Source organism: Amphiura filiformis, unplaced genomic scaffold, assembly GCF_039555335.1.
Source record: "Amphiura filiformis unplaced genomic scaffold, Afil_fr2py scaffold_64, whole genome shotgun sequence".
NCBI classification, from domain to species: Eukaryota; Metazoa; Echinodermata; class Ophiuroidea; order Amphilepidida; family Amphiuridae; genus Amphiura; species Amphiura filiformis.
The window spans coordinates 9248-27588 of record NW_027305528.1 but is presented as its reverse complement, the minus strand read 5'-3'; the positions used below and the strand labels follow the sequence as shown (position 1 = coordinate 27588).

The 18341-nt window shown below is 36.0% G+C and overlaps 1 protein-coding gene across 1 annotated transcript; it reads left to right on the top strand.

The window, feature by feature from the left end:
- Positions 1-271: 271 nt before the first annotated feature.
- Positions 272-11310, top strand: LOC140144582 (sodium-dependent multivitamin transporter-like). Its single transcript, XM_072166402.1, has 11 exons — positions 272-390; positions 606-745; positions 1747-1832; positions 2077-2112; positions 2648-2751; positions 4216-4304; positions 5442-5596; positions 6974-7127; positions 8105-8210; positions 9334-9473; positions 10940-11310. Exons 2-11 carry the CDS (start codon positions 672-674, stop codon positions 11016-11018), a joined length of 1023 nt encoding a protein of 340 aa, XP_072022503.1. The 5' UTR covers positions 272-390; positions 606-671; the 3' UTR covers positions 11019-11310.
- The last annotated feature ends 7031 nt before the right edge of the window (positions 11311-18341 follow it).

Genomic DNA, 18341 nt, shown 5'->3' with positions numbered 1-18341 from the left:
GTGGGGTGCATCCAGGTAGGAGGGATCCTGCCAGTGTGGGAGATTAACAAACAAGATGGACGTCTAGATATATTTTAGTATGTATCACTTATTTCTTTAATGTCTGTTGGAAAACATTCTTTAACTTTTGAAGCGCGAAAAATGTTGCCATATTGAATATATGAATATGTATGTTGGTGATAAGTGCGACATAATACATAAAACAGATGATAAAAATTAATGTTCTTTGAAATGCATATTATGCATTATACATTGAATGTTGTAACATGAAACAATTTCCCATTTTTTATTGAGAGGGACGTCATCGGATTAAATCCTCATCATGGTTTGGGTGGGGTGTGGATAGTGGCTTAGCCAAAGGAACAGTGGAGCCTACATCGTGGCCCGTCGGTATTAATATTTTGCCGCCACATGGCAGTAACACAATACATTCTTTGGTTAACGTGTGGCAGTCATATGAAACAAGACTGTTGATGTAAAATTGTATAAAAATTTGGAATAAATCTGTAAAAATCTATATGCGCGTTTTTTTATGTCATAAATGATCACTTCCTTTTCTTGAATTTTCAAACGGGCAATCAATCGTGTAACATTTTACCTTACAGCTTCCCCTTTGATGTTACGAGAGAACTACTTTCCCGTCTCTTGTATTTGGTGGCTGGTTAACATTCATGCCACTGTGGGCTGTAAGTCAGACTTCAGTACAGAGAATGCTATCTGCAAAGACGCTGACGCAAGCAAAAATGTAAGTTGATTCACCTTTTTGTATTGACCTGTTATTTTAAAATATTTTACCTGTTATTCTACGTGTGGTGCCTCGGTGAATAGTTATCAAAGTTTCTTTTAATACGCAAAGTAAATTTTCTTTCACGTTATTGAATAAAATTGAACACAAGTTTGACATAACGTCGTCATCATTAATTAACCTACCATATTTGGTTATATTAAATAAACAATGACTTGTTTCAGTCATTAAATTTACACTAGGTGTAGTTCACAGTTCCATAACCTGTATTAAATATTACCAGCGATGCTACCAAGTGGTACAAACTTCATCACTGTATTCTATGCAACCCTTCATAATATATGTTTTAATGTTTTATCAACTAAGACAACAACAACAATAACAACAATAAGAACGACAACAACAAATTTGGGGATTTATAGTCATGATATTTGCACGATGTCAGCCAATGAATTTTGGCGAGCTGTTTGGAAATTTTACCCGGGGGTGGGGGGGGGGGGCTCCATTGAAAATAATCCTGAAACACTGGCTTTATGGGTTATCCCGGTTCCAAGTGTATTTTTATCTTCACATTGTATATCTTTTAATTTCTTACTTTGTCAAGTCTCGTACTGTATTTTGAACTACAGTAGTTATATTATATATGCATTTTGTATTTTTATAATGCTATTTTATATGGAACCAAATAAAATTAATCAATCAATCAATCAAACAGGCATCTACAAAATTTACATATTTTCACTGATCACTGACAGTAGCTTAGAACACACCTTATACCATTATACAACATTCAGGGACGCAGCTCGATATAGGCGCAGTTATAATTATAGCCATCGCAACCACGATCAGAACTATCCGGGACTTATACGTACCGGTATAAACCGGTACAATTAGGTAACTAGTTCGCTGTCCAGGGAATTTCCAGTTAGCCCAATTATTTTCACAACAAGTATATTATTGCTTTAAAAGATACATTACCTTCATTATTATGCTATTTTCAGCTCTGTGTGGTTGAACCTACCCTTTGTGTCTTTAATCAAATTCCTTCAATGTTTTCAAGGATTAATGATGTACGCCTATTATTTTGGTAAGGATTTATACAGTTGTGATTTTATACGGAGGACAAGATGTTGATTCAGCTATCAACTATAGTATTTTGACCAAACATATCATATTTTTAAATTACATAACTAAATATATCTCCATTAATAAACGTTGAAAAGTTGTTAACGGTAGTAAGATTGAATACTCTTCAGTTTTCAGCCAAAAACAAGTTTGTCTCAGCTTCCCTGACTTAAAAGTGACTTGATTTGATGTGACATTTCTTTCAGCTTCAAAGGAACAATCACTAGAGCCTACTCAGACTAGTAAGTGCAACTTTGCTAAACATTGATATACTTACTACATCTACATTGAAAAAATAATCGAAACTTCAAACAATTTATTTTAGTTCCGCAAATTTGAGAACACAGACAATTTTTAACTATCATTGATTATCCTTGTAATGTGCAACGATCCCATGTTTTGAGTATTAGCTAGAATATAATGTATTGATCTCATATACTCATTAAGTTGCAAGTGTCTTACAATATAACGTGTCAAACAGTTTCTCTAACATACCTGATGTCACATGTGAGACTGTCTTCAACATTTAATGCGAACCAAATGGGCTCAGTCGAAGGCCATTAAAGAGCGGTATTGTATTCAATCTATGGTTATATTACACACATTCACAAACATGACAGGTGATGGGGACAGCCTACTTATATTGCAAGGCAATACATTCATACATATACCTATCGGTAGGGTAATTAATCCTGCTACATCACTAGTTGTACGGCGAATATAATATCACGTATCGTTCGCAAATATGATTCCAATTTCTTTTTCCTTCCAATTCAGCTGAAGCAATCACACATAAAGACACTCTATTGACCACTGACGCCATTGCCTTCACTGCTGATTCCAGTTCACCTGTAGTTCCAAAGTACACTAAGCCAGACCAGGTACAACCATTGAACTCGGCTCCATTTCGCAGTATGCTTGTTAAAATAGTAAAATGGGCGCCCTCTGTTAGTTCGACACGGCACTTGTTTGACATAGTAAACCCTATCCCTAAACCAAATCCTAACTCTACTGTCATAACCCATTCCCAATTCATAAGTAACACGGTCTTTGTTGTGGATGGATTGTGTGTCGAAAAAGCTGATTGGGCCATTCAAGTTGAAAACCATACACCCCCTATGGTATGGAAGATATGACCTTAATCTTATGGAAGATATCACACAAATCTACACTCCTTGTGTGGGAGATTAAGGTCATGCCTTCTATATAGGTGTTATATGAATTTCAGATCGAATAGCCCATTTTCGAACGAGCGGAGAAATGCGATAGATCATCAAAAATTATACTAATTAATAGAAAAAGGGGCCTCTGACTATGTTGAGATGCACACGACGTGTGCCAATATGTGAGTGCCACCAGCTTTCATTACAACGTTAATATCAACATCATGTTAAGGGGTACTACACCCCTCGATAAATTTGTGTCTATTTTTGCATTTTTCTCAAAAACGAATAACACCGTGGTAACAAAAGTTATGTATATTATTGGGGCAAGGAATCCAAGTACTACACTGGAATTTCAGTGACCCAAGACAAGCAGTTTGTTATTTATGATCAGAAATAAGGTACCGCTAGGATGTACCTCGTTTCCTATCATATATACCGAACCGCTTGTCTTGAGTCACTGAAATTTCAGTATAGTAATTGGATTCCTTGCCCCAATAATATACATAACTTTTGTTACCAGTGTGTAATTATTTTTTGAGAAAAATGCAAAAATAATCACAAATTTACCACATGGGTGTAGTACCCCCTTAAGATTGCAGAACTACTGTATTTCTCACCCCAAATTTAGTGTTGGATGATTCTTGATTCAGAGCTATTGCGAAGTCTCATACTGTTGATAACTCAGCCTGATGATCAGAGGCCAAGTCAAGCTAGATTTCAATCGGCCTTAACTAAAGCTTAAAGGAAATCTCCGGCAATCAGAAAAATTATTATCAAACACGTCAATCACATAGTGTTATATTAAACAAACTCATATTGACCATAAAACGAATAAAAACAGCCTAAAAATACAACACGCGATATTTAAAATTCCCGGGCGCCGAAATTGTCTGGTGCAATAACGTCCGAGTAAGGCTGGTGACAGTTGAGCACAAATAACCATGACGTCATTGCACCAGATAATGTCGGTGCGAGAATTTTGAATAGACGGCTGTTTTATTAGTTTTTATGGTCAATGTGAGTTTGTTTTAAATAAAACCACGTGATTCGTGTGTGAAAAGTACTTTTCTAAAATATTGTCGTGATGGCCGGAGACTTTTAAGGAAGTTGTTGACCTTTGCTAAAATGAATCAAAATAACAAAGATATAACCTCGTGAAACCCTTTTTTTGCTCTGCAGATTTTAATTTACTATATAAGTGGACAATTTGGCAACATTCCTGGATTCCAAGGGTTATTCATAGCTTGTATTTTTGCAGGCACCTTAAGGTAATAAGCTGAAAAGGGGATTTTTGGGGAAGCTCTTTTAAAAGATATGCTTCGTTCAAATGCATTATCAAACAGCTCATAAAAACACGTCTGTCTTATATGCATCGTTTCTCTGATTGTCACTAACGCCATATTACGTAAGCTGATCACTAATTTGATTAACATTATGCAATGTGATCAAGCAAAATTAGTTGGAAGTCGCAAATATTGATTTTCAGATACAGCCAAATAATTTTCTTTTGCTGTCTCTTGTTTTGGAAACACTTCAACTGCTCATATCTTTGGAATTTATAAATGTTCAATTTCAGTGGGTTTTCTGCAAAATGTAGCTTAATACAAGTAATTGATGCAAACAAATTGAAAACTGAAAATTATATATGCCCGACTTCAGACTGATTTTGCTTGGCCACACAACCACTATGACAAACGAAATGGCTAGATATTCGGTGGTAAATATAGCATGACTGTTACTGCATTTGTCCGGTTTATACATGCAGCTTCTAATTAGACCTACAGTGTAAGTATTCATGCATACTATATAGAATGGTCTACACTACATCAGCCATTATTTTTGGTGTGTTTCTCAAAATGTAGCTACCTTATTAGGCACGCAAAAACATTGTCTTGTGTGTTCATTATGTGTTTAAATACCATGCCATTATGTCCTTTATGGAGTAACAACATGACCTTTTTATTGCAATTGAAATTCCCGATTCTTCACACCCTTGCCAGACGTCGGTCATCTTTTGACTGCTAATTTCAGTGTAATCATCTTCCGTAACCGGATCTTACTTTGTTTCATGCAAAGGACATTGTCATCTTGTACACGCAGTACGTAATGTGAAATCGACAGGATTTTAGATGACTGTTCCACTTACAGTATGCCAGACTCGTTTCTTTTCAACGATGATGCAATACTTAAGGCATGAAATTAAAAGTCGATCGGCGGTTTCCATTGTTTAGAACAATAGCACCTGGACGGAACCGGACGGAACCGGCGGTCACCGCCTGCCGAGTTTTGATTTCATCCCTAAGGCCAGTGTGTCTAAATTCGGTACATTGCTAAAAAGGTATGTGCATGGTCTAAGTTGTGATAAATTTCATGAAATCCCCTTTATATTTTTCTTTATATTTCAGTACAGTGTCATCAGGCCTTAATGCACTTGTAGCAGTTACCCTCATCGATATCATCCGCCCGTTTAGAACATGGATCAAATCGTACCGATGGATATCCACTTGTCACCAGCAAGGAGATAACGAATCCACAGATTTAATTATAATCAAAATTTTAAGTAAGAAAATCACATAACTATTATACCAGTTCCGTATTCATAACAATTATTAGAGAGTTTGTGAAATGAATTTTTACTTCAACGCGAACGTCTGATTGGTCATTGCACCAATAGCGGCTTGACGTGGGACATGTGTAGCAATTGGCGATCAAAAGAAGGCCATATGTAAGCGGCTAGACCTTTTTGTTTGGTTAAGTGGGTTATTGGTCACACTTCAAAACAAAAGACTCTACCTTACGCGCTTCGTTTGAATAAACATGAATGGACTCACAAGGCGACGACCTCCTGATCAGTGATTATGTCCGGAGCCAGCGCTAATCTCCTTATCGTATCATTTTTAAACTTGATATAATGTTTCAATTAAATATTCTTATGATAGTAGGTTTATATTATTTAATTAAGGCTCAATTATTTAAGTTAACGTTAGCTTTGTCTATTTCATATTTCCCTTTTACAGCACAAAGTGTAATGAAACACCAATTCCTTCTTTCTTTCCCTCCTTCTCTATCTCTTGATTCCAACCCCCACCTGTTTCCCCTTCCCTCTCATCCCGAGTCCATATCCTCCCACCTTCCTCTCCCCGTCATCTATTCTCGCTCTCTCATACTTCTCCCTCCTATAATGCCCCACTCTCACTCCAGGGTACTCTAGTTCCCCCTCCCCAGTGGCGTTGTAAGTGTTTTCCTTATTGGAGAGCATATGAGGACGCGACTTTCAAGGGGAAACTTGGAAACAAATGGGTAAAAAGGCCTAAAACGTAAAATATCACGGCGGCCAGCATCCAACCGAGTCAAGAATTGGAAGTAAAAGGAACAAAAATCATATGGTGGAGCCGTCCTTCCTCCTTGGCTACCGTCCCTGTACCTCCCTGTCAACTTCCAATGCCTCCCTCTCCTCCTCCCTAACCGATTTCTTCTCAGACCCAACCTATGACATGTTCCATATAAAATATATGCACGTGTTTTCAAACTGAATTTTCGCAAACTGAATTGTGTACGTCATGAGCACACACACCAAGCTTGACGTTTGGAACAGAAAATTATTTCAACCGAGTTCAATCAGAAATTTTACCCAATCCAAATTAGATTTGCATTAATTTGTCTTTTAACTAGATATAGCCTACGTAAGAGCTAATTTTGTAGTGAGGAAAGGTGGAAACTATTCTTCTTAAATTGACGTATTTTCGTTCATAATTTACTGCTCACTGTTGATATTTGCATTTATTTCGAATTCTAGAGGCTTTAATGTCAGAGCAATTTAAACAAATAATCCGCTATAATCTTTTAGACAATTGTTTGTGCTTTTGAACCACACTTCGCAAACTCTCTAATGTTTTCAACAAACCTTTTCATTCACAAATTTCCATTGACTTACCAGCTCTTGTTTATGGTGCTGTAACTACTGGCTTAGCATTTCTCGCCACCAACTATGGCACACTTGTTTCGATGATCTACCGATTATTTGGATCCGTCGGTGGTCCTCTTGTAGGGGTTTTTATAACCGGGATGTTCTGGAGAAGAGCAAATGCCCGGTAAGTTATAGTTGATGAAAGAACGATGCATATTTATATGTTGTTTGTTTATTTATTGTTTATTTGATTGTTTGTATGAATCCGGATCAAAATTACTCGCTATATTAACGATCCAGTTTCACGTTTAGATGGTGGTCGAGCTAAGAAAATTGCGAAACTTCATAAATATCATTTTGAGAATTTGTCCGTAAAATGTTTCTCGGATGTACAAATAATGAAACTTTTAATTTGGATCATGCTAAGAATTATAGATGTGTACTGTAAGTTATGCCCCGATTCTGTTGCGCATTAAATTTTAAACGCCCTCTAAAACTCGGGAGTATCTTGATATGGAAAATGTTAGTATGGATACGCATGGCGCTGTTTACAAACAATTTGGCTTGTGGAAAACGACGAACCGTCATGGTGTCGATCATTTCGACTGATTCTGCGTCTCATGATAAACTTGATGTATGGAATGTCCGGTGAAATATAATATTTAAATTATATTTTGATCACTGAATGCGGTATATCAAATGCACACTATACCATTACCAAGTATGTTTTAAATATTATAAACTTCAAATTTTCGTTTAAATTGAGGAAAGTAGAAAAAGCAAAAAGGGTTAAAGCCGTAATGTGCGATCTTTAAAATGAGCTTGGTCAAACCTTTTATTGGCATATTTGTAATGATTACACACATGTCCCAACTTACACCTAATTGGATCCAGCCAAATACATTGTGTGTTTAGGACAACAGAACAAGTGTGAATTTAACTTTTATTTTATTTTACCTCTTTAGTTTGGCTTAAAATGACCAGACGACTTTCCTGTCACTTGTTACTAATAATGTTTTATAAAATTTGGCAAATAATAACCCAATTAAAATGTGGGGTTATACCATCTAATTTCGTCGGTTTGTAAGCCGTATGTGATAAATAATTTTAAATAAATGTATGCTTAGTGCTCAATTTTTTTGGAATTTTGTTCTTATACAGAGGCGCTTTAGTTGGTTTATTGAGTGGCGTGATGTTGGGCATGTGGCTTATTATCGGAACTAGAGTCAATGCGGATGATCTTGACAATGCCTTGCCGCTTTATAAGGTATAATATCACATCTTCGTAAAATAGATTCCTTAAATCCTTGAGTGGAAATAGAACCGTGATACTTGATAAGTTGACATGTATATATGTTTTTTTTCAGTCAATATTATTATTATTACTATCTAAACTCCTCAACAAAAGTTTGGAAAGTTTTTTCAAGCATCTGTATCTCCAATTATTTGTAACATATTCATATCGTGTTGCATATCACTGGATAGCTACAATACTCCCCTTTACAATGACACCCCATTTGAAACAACAACATTTTTCACGGCTGAGTACACGCCTTGTGAATGTAGTGGGGTCTCAAAATGAATTTGCCAAATTGACCATTATTCTTTGCAGCAAGCTGCAGTCCCATAACTTCACAATCTGGGACCTAATGCAATCCTCCAAGATGACACCGCTCGCCCCACATAGCCACGGTAGTCAACGACTACCTACAGAATATGGGAGTAGAGTCAAAATGGCCTGCCATCAGGCCAGACCCAGGGGCCAGACCTCAACCCGATTGAACACTTGTGGGACCAGCTTGATCGTGCTGTGCGTGCCAAAGAAGCCCATAGGCAACCACATTGAATGACCTGCGACGAATCCTTGTGGAAGAATGGAATTCCATCCCACAGTAACGTGTAACCAGGTCGGTAAGCAGCATGAGGAGAAGGTGCCTGACTATTGTGGCTGCCTGTGGTTTTTTCACCCGCTATTAAGGTTAGTGGCTAGCTTTGTTTGAGCACAGAATAATGGTCAATTTGGCAAATTCATTTTGAGACCCCACTACATTCACATGGCGTGTACTCAGCCGTGAAAAATGTTGTTGTTTCAAATGGGGTGTCATTGTAAAGGGGAGTATTGTAGCTATCCAGTGATATGCAACACGATATGAATATGTCTCAAATAATTGAGATACAGATGCTTGAAAAACTTTCCAAACTTTCGTTGAGGAGTTTACATAACCATATTATTGCAGCAATTTAAAAAAAAAAATAGTTGGCATCTGTTACGAAAAACAATCGAAGCTTCCGTTTGTGGGTTTCCCTAAACGAGAAGAAGATACGGATGATCGGTCCACAAAGAATTTATTTTTTGTTAATATTACCCATTTATTATTTTTCATGTGTAGCTATCTTTCACATGGTATGCCACCTTTACCACGATAACTACTGTTGTGGTAACATGCTTGGTCAGTGAAGTTTCAAGGTGCTTATCACGAACCCAGGATCATAGGGAGGTTAACGATATATTGCTTGCAACGTTTCTCAGGTACTTATTGCCGAGATTTATTTGTCGTATGTTTATTTATTTTGTTAAAGTGTCATTTCACAGTTAAAATCTGCCAAACTCGGCCAGAGTGTTCTTACCAGATTTATATTGCGTATAGAATAAGGAGCACATTTTTATTATTATTATTATTATTATTATTATTATTATTATTATTATTATTATTATTATTATTATTATTATTATTATTATTATTATTGTTGTTATTATTATTATTCGTCGGCTGTATTCCATAGTGGCGTATAGTTATTTTTGGTCATTTATTTTGAAAATGGGCACATATGTATTTAATGATGTTCTCTTTCATTTGTCTAAGTCTCATCTGTCAAAATTAGCAAATTAATTAGTAATTAATTAATTAAATGTGGCGTATAGTTACAAAGTGAAATTTTGTGTTTTCCATAGTGGCGTATCGACTATACGCCACTTTTTATACATATTTTATAATTAAGAAATATCGGCAAAAATGAAAAACATTGTATGTCATAGTGGCGTACACCTCGCTACATGTCATAGTGACGTATCGGACCTATACGCCACTATGGAATGAAGCCGACGAAAAGTAACGCCATAGGGATTACACGGCGATCGAAGTGGCGTAAGGTTAATGTTAGGTTAGGGTATTGCGTTTTGCGTGTTTTTCATAGTGACGTATAGTTTTCTACTTATTGTTTTCAGTTTGCCAGCAATATTATGTATTTATTTCTTTTGAAAAATTAAATCTATTTAGTTTACTACAGATATTTCACATCATTTACAAAATATGATGAATGTTCGATTTTAAAGTATTATCGTAGTAATTACAAACTGTATGTTGGTGTCTTAAAGATATACATGCAATGTGGTGTGTATATAAACGTCTACCAAAAAGTTATTACCCCTTTATTATGAAATAATAACCCAAAATCTATACATCAAAATTAAAAACTTAAATAGCAAATTTTGATGCCTCATTTGTTTTAATAGCAGAAGATTTTTTTGCCATGGTGACCCTTTCAATGAAAAAGACCAGTGTTCAAAAGTTGCACCAAAACCCATTGAAAAAGTTGTTGCCTAGAGTGCCTTGAGCAGTCATGTAGAGAATGTAACGGCACACTGACTTGAGTAGCTTTTTAGTGCAACCTTTAAAAATGCACATTTTTCATTCAAACTTTAAGCTAGCCAGACAAAGTAGGTATAACAATTTGCAGTAATAACTTGGGTTTGTTATTGCTATTTCAGTTTTTTAATTTGATGCATACATTTAGATATTGAGTTTTATCTCGTAATATAGGGGGTAATTACTTTATTGTTTTCGTTTATAAAACAATCGCTACTTAATAATATTAAATATAATAAAAGCGAGGATTTTGCATTTTGTGATTCATTCCTTCATACCTTGGATTTCTATAATATGCGAAGGTGTCGGATTGTGTGATTAATATTACTTCATACTTTTATTTCTGTAGGGAAGGCGGGATACCAACCTGCGATGACAATGCAAACGACAAAATACAACAGCCTGAAAAAGAGGAAGCACGCTTGTGATTCAAATATTATTCGCTGTCGTATTGCACGTTAGTAACCATTGGTTACTGCCCCAAGCATGGGCTCATACACCTCTTCCGAATTTTGATACGCCATAGGCTTTGTGTTGCGATCATTTCGATCAGTGGTTCGTGACAAAGAAAGCGTGATCCAGTTGACCTAGCAACGGTCATATTCTAACTTGCACTACGACAGCGAATACCAAACCAGCCGCAATAAATAAGACAACTTGATCCTCTTTCTTCACATTCATGATTAATGCATTAAAATAGTTATAGCCCTTACTGCAACAATTCTGGTGTTAAATTTGCAACACTAAGCTGGTGTTACGGCTTCTGGTGTTAATCACGGTGTTATATTCACCATGTTAACACCACAGGGTGTCACTGCAAAGAACCGGTGTGTTAAAAATGTAACACTGCACTTTGCTGGACTGCTTACAGATCAAAGTTATTTGTAATCTGAAAATACATTCTGTTACAATATTACACCATTTATTGTTAACACCAAAGTATGGTGTAAAATTAATCCACTGGGAAAGTGTCAAATGAGCACCAACAGAGTTAAATTAACACCCAGCAGTGTTACAATTGGAAAGTGAATCTGGGAAAGTGTTAAATTAAAACCAAAGAGTGTCAAATTTGCAGTTTACACTTTGAAAATCTTAAATTAACACCAGTAAAGTCCAATTAACACCATGCAGTGTCGACGACACTGTAAATCTACACCCGTGGGTGTGGATCTCCTAGAACACTTTCTCGGTGTTAAAATTAACACCCTTGGTGTTACTTTTGATACCGGAATTTTTGCAGTGTATCAGCATACCCTAAGCCTAACCCTAAACTTCACCCTTACCTAAACCGTAACCCTAAACATAACCTTGACCTTAAACCTAACTTTGACCCTAACCCTAACTTTAACCTATAACCTTATCCCTAACACTAATCCTAACCTAAAATACCCTAAACAGTACCCTGTTTTATATGACAAATAGCTGTTCCCGTTAGTTACTGTTGCTTTATTCAAAACCCGTTTGAAACATCTTAACTTACTTACTTTTTACAATTAGCTTACATCAAGGGATTTGGTTGGATATAATAAAATTGATTGGTTTAAGGCGTGGTTTTAAATTACGGCAATGACATTAGCTTAGATTGCATCATTGAGTGTATCCTTTATTGAGTTTCGAATTTCGGCACTTTTCTTTGTGTTTTTCCTTTACCTATTTTCGTTTTCCTATTTTTGCCGTCACTGATTAATCTAGCTAAGAATAAGTGACATCCCGGTGCAACTTCACTAAATTTGATAATGATGTGTAAGTACGTACCTCATGAGCAACTAGACGCCACAGTGATAACCACCCGGGGATACTTAACACAAAAGTCATGAGCATACGGGTATGTTTTCCCGGAAATACCACCCTCCTCCCTTTTTTTTTTTTTTAATTTCGCAGCTCTGAAAAGACCCTCTAAATTATAATAATTTGCCATAACATTTGTATTATATCGCGAATATCACAAATTCAAAATTATTTGATATCAGAGGGACATTCCTCGTATTCAGAATACAATATACATTCGATATGTCTGATGTGCTCTCATGTTCCAGAAAAAATACTGTGCAACCGTTGCTCTCCTAGCCCTTACTGGATTTCTTAAGTCTACAAAATAGTGAAATACTGAATTACACAGAAATAACGCCTTTGACATACATGGTCAATGTTTGCTGTCTGCTTGTCACTTTTTACTAATTCTTTTAGATATTCCATCGTTTAGATATGCTGCAAACATATGATACTATTCAATGTATCTTTTCAAATTGCATATAATAGTTTTCGAAGTAAACATGTCTACTTGATGGAACGTTTCAAAGGCATGTCACACTGCAATACAAACAGGTAGCATGTCAAATACACTGTACCTGCGACGTGACTGACAATGTTTCTCCGTCAGAAATGTCAAGACGCAGTATAATATAAATTTTGTCACATCTGTTTACATTCAGAGTACTAAATTGTTTTGTCTGTAGCAAAAAAGGGCCAGAAATCAGGACTCTAGTAAACAGTCAGTAACGTTTGGTGTAATCGCTATACTAGTGAAGTGACAATCATCGTTTAAAAATCATGTGCAGTTTTTGTAATTAAGCTCCCAAAATAAAAGAAATCATTTGTCGGCAAAATGTAGTCTACACAGATTTTAGTTACGGCTCTGTTATTTTAAAATGTTTTACAGACACAATACATTGGTTTTTTTATCGTGTCATAATTTATTTCAATCTTTCTTCTAACTGAATTACGATTCGGACTTTTGGGAAAAAAAGTCGTAGGTTAAAATTGAAGATATACAGAGGTCCATACAGTAAGAATATGTGTGTTTGATGAAATAATCTAAAATTGTAAGTACTATTAAATAAAATCTCATTCTTTTTGAAAAAAAAAAAAAGGGATGGGGAGAATGATGCTGTGGATCACGAAAAGCCCTTTTAAAAGATCGGATAACAACGATTGCACAGTATGTTTTTGTGGGGCATGAGAGCACATCAGGCAATCGAATTGCATTTTGAATACGAAGAATGTCCTTAAAGGAATGTCCTGATATTAAATAATTTTGAATTTAATACACATTTTATGGCAAGTTATTAAAAAGTGTATAAATCTAATGATATGTACTTAAAGTGTAGCTGGCACGAAAAGCCGACGATCACTTGAAAATTTTTCGTGTTAAAGATATACATTTTCTCCCCAAAATAGCCCAAAAATTGTCATAGGACCTGATGCGCAGTTTGCGAACCGCTTATACATGTCGTCAACCACAACTCATTGCTTATGACAGTGTTTATACAAGGTCTGACAACTTTCTGTTTACCAACTTGCGTGCTATATTTTAATCTCACTGCCCAAATGTGTCAGAATGCACGCTAAACTGCTAAAGTAGCTCTGCTCCGTGGTCCATTTAGAACTGGGTAAATGGAAACACATAGTGAGCCCTCTGTAATACAAAACACAAGTTCGACATAGCGAATCTATATCATTTTCCACAAAGCGAGCCCTCTGGAATAGTAAAATACCAGTTCGACATAATATAGCGCGCGTACAAGTGGTAATGTATTGGGTATAAAGATGGATTGAGTACACATTCACAGCCTATAAATTGGCACCCAACACGCGCAGCTTCTTCAAGAAACAGGTCTTGTTCCACAGTAATCCACTTACTGGGTACTGGGTGCCATTTATTGGGCTGTGACTGTGGATATACAGGAAGCTGTTGCATGTCAGTGCATTTTGCTGTTGTGTCAGTTCCAACTGCTGTGGCAGTTCCAACTGCATGGGGAATACTTACATGTGTTTAGAGTAGAGTATTGAAGTAATCCTGTGTGTAATGTTGGTTCATTTTGATGCAAGCCTCAGCACACTTTACAGGTTGTCGCTGACCACTACGACCCCACATCATTCCACAAACCATTAAACAACAATACAGGGACTTTGCTGCTTCAAGAGCGCACACCATAGAATTTCCACAAAATGACCTTCTCAACCAGGATCAACTCCCCGAGTTTCGTACGGGTTACAACAGCTTACAACGAGACAAATTAGCAGTAAGTTCCTTGCCCAGGGAAATTTCAAGCTAACTCAATTTTTCCACGAGAGCGTACAAGGCACCGCTAGGGTTCGAACCCGCAACCTCTCGCACCATAGTCGAACGCCTTATCGATTGAGCTAACTTGACTGCTAATAATAATTATAAGCTTCTTTTTTTCTCTGTATTACTTATTTATTTTGATGTGTGGTGAAATAAAACTGAACTAAAAACTGAACTAAACTGAAGTGAAGTGAACTGAAATGCACGTTTTCGAGTTTTTTTATACATTTTATGTACAGTATCCATTAAACATTTTACTACAAACTTTTATATAGCACTCTATTTACCTGTTAAAATCATAATTTAACATTGTCACAGTCTCGCCGAGTATGAAAGAAACATGAAATAACTTGGAATGGGTAATAATATGTCATACTAGCCCTTTTTAACTATTGCATCAAATCCGAAAACAATTATACGGAAGGTAACATACAGCAATACGTTATACTTGAATTTTGCTACTACCACATCAATAGGGACTTAATTGGGACACGCTATAGTAGTATTATAAGGGTTCACAAAAAATACCCCCCCTAAAATTACAAGACATTTCTTTGCATAACTTGACATACATTTCGTTGATTTGATAAATCTAAAAACTTGTGAATAAAGAAATCATTTTCCTACCCTCCCAAAGTTCTTTCCTTAAAAATATTTTGTTTTGGCCAAAAATAATCACATTTTCAAAATGATGCTTTCAGAAAAAGTTGCACTTTTCCACATCCTATACATTTAATGTACAAAAGCATTCTCGATATCAATGTTTTGATTTATTTACTGGTGTTTTTGTTTTCTTAAATTTTTATGTATACGATTACCCAGTCACCCATGCAATCATCTTTGCAGTATAAAACAATGACTAATTGACATGTACATGGGGGTTTTCTAGAAGATTTTATTGAGCCGTTGTTTCACTGGGTTGAAAAATGGTAAAATCAATTTAGGATTTACAAAACATTTCTTTACATAACTTAACATTAATTTTGTTGATTTGAAAAATTTAAAACCTGTGAATAGAGGCATCTTTTGCTACCCTACCAAAGTTATCCTTCTCAAAATCTTTATGTTTTGGTCAAAAATAATCACATTTTTCAAAAATGATGCTTTAAAAAGCTGCGCTTTTCAACAACCCCATACATGTAATGTACAAAACTTTCTCGGTATCAATGTTACGATTGATTTAATTGTTTTGTTCCTTCACCTTTTGTCTCTGAACTCTTAGTCACCCATGCAACCATCACGTAGTGCAAAATAATGATTTGTTGAAGCTAATTTTGACATAAATGAAGATCGGTTGAAAAGTGCAACTTTTTCTGAAAGCATCATTTTTAGAAAACGTGATTATTTTTGGCCAAAACAGAAAGATTTCCAGACGAAAGAACGGTGGGAGGGTAGAAAAACAATTCCGTTATTCACAGGTTTTTTTAAATTTTTCAAATCCACGAAATGTATGTCAAGTTATGCAAAACAATGTTTTGTAATTTTAGGGGGAGTTATTTTTTTGCGAACCCTTATATAGTACAGTAATGTTTGTGACTTGTGTGACCACTGGTCAAGTGCTTTACATAAGGTACGTGGACGTGGACGTGTATTTCACGTGTATGTTGGTACATGTACATGGTTCCATATCTATCACGGGTAAGCTGACAATATAGTATTATTCTTTCACAGTCACTAGTCTAAGAGTATGAAATATGAAGAAATTTGTAATGGGTTATAATATGTCATACTAGCCCATTTTAACCATTGCACCAAATCCGAAAACAATTATACGGAAGGTAACACACAGCAAGCCAATACGTTATATGCCTACTTGAATTTTGCTACTACCATATCAAGAGGGACTAATTTTGAGACACGCGCTGTACGTAGTATTATATAGCACAGCAATCTTTGTGACTTGTTTTGACCTCTGTTCAAGTGCTTTACATAAGGTACGTGTATTTCACGTGTATGCTGGTATATGGTTCCAAATCTGTCACTGGTAAGCTGACAATAATCACAATAATTTATAGTATATTTATTCTTTTATTCTTACATGTTACAGCACAGTTATTGTCTATAAAATAATTACATAATACCTGCCGTGGGCTATATTAAGTATGTCATTTATATTGTTTCGTAAAAGATTATAATTCATTCACAGTTCACACTCTTTTTGCATTTATTGTATATGGACCATTATACTCTGATTCTCTGGGTACACGGGTGCCGTATAGTTAAATATGCTGAGAGTAGAATCGCATGTTTTGTTAAACGTATAAGAACTAACTCTGTTTCCAGAACTGCATCAATGTTATTTGATCAAAATATTCTTTCTAGCTGAGTACTGATGTGAGTCTAACAGTATGCTTCGACTATATTTAAAAATACGTATTCATAAATACGCACGTGACAACATCCGCGCTGCCATAACACAAATCTGGAAGTGGCCTTCGACACAGCGGATGGTCTTCCTGAAAACTTGAATGCAAAGACGGTAAACAACACCAGACTATGCAGCAAAATTGTCTATTTTGTTCAACTTTGTGATATTATTGTAAACGTTTCCGTCGATAAGTATTTATTCCCGTCAGCAAATAATTTCAAAATGCTGTTTTGATAACATATTACAAATTCGGAATCCCCTTTGTGTAATAATTTTGCTATTTAATTAATACTTAAATTTGATGATATTTATATAAAGAGTTCCCCATGCTTGCTGATCTTGGTATGTCGTGCCCATGGGTCACGTGCGTATTTATAAAGACGTATTTATAAATATAATCGAAGGTAGCTGTCTAACATAACAACACAGAATATTAGGGCATTAAAGGCTTTTATTTCTTTATTCAGGTATTTCAAAATGTCTTCAACAAACCAAACCCCACCTGATAGCTCTACACCCGTACGTGTTATGCTTATCTCAACACCACGGTCAGTATCAACCGCATTGATGAAATGTATGAGTTGCATCAAAGGTTCCTTGGTCTTTCTAGAGCCCTATCTTTTGGCATGTTGGTTCGGCAAAGACAAGAAATTCGACAATCCTTTTGAGGGTTTTATTCAACCGGACGATATTGTAGATGTTCTCGGGGAACTTGAAGCTACCAACATTGACTACGGCTACGAAGTAACCGAAACATCATACAGTTGGTGTAAGACTGAACTAGAAAAGGAGTACCCACAGAAGAAGCTTATCTTTTGTAAAGAGATCTCTCATAGTATCCGTGACCATTATGACGATCTCCCGATTGGATTTCGCTATATATTTCTAATACGAAATCCAATGCTAGTATTCCCATCGTGGAAAAAGATGCAGCAGAAAGTTCTTCGAATACCAATGGAAGATTTGAATCTCAACAGATGGACCGAAGCTATGATTCCACAATGCAAAGGTTCTGTTTACGAAGAGATGTGCAATCAATTTGAATTTGTGAAAAAAAATCGTGATCCTAATCCGATCGTCATTGACGCTGAAGACTTGCTTGGAAACCCTGCGAAGATATTGAAGACCTGTTTTGAGCAAATCAACATGCCTTATAGCGACTCAATACTACAGTGGGACTCAAGTGACTCTGTAACCCGTGACTGGGTAGTTGCAACAAGTTGCCTGCAAGTAAACAAAGTGGCTGGGATGTATAATGAAGCTATAGAAAGTGGAAACTTTTTGCTCCGAAGCAACTACCAAATCCAAATGATCTCA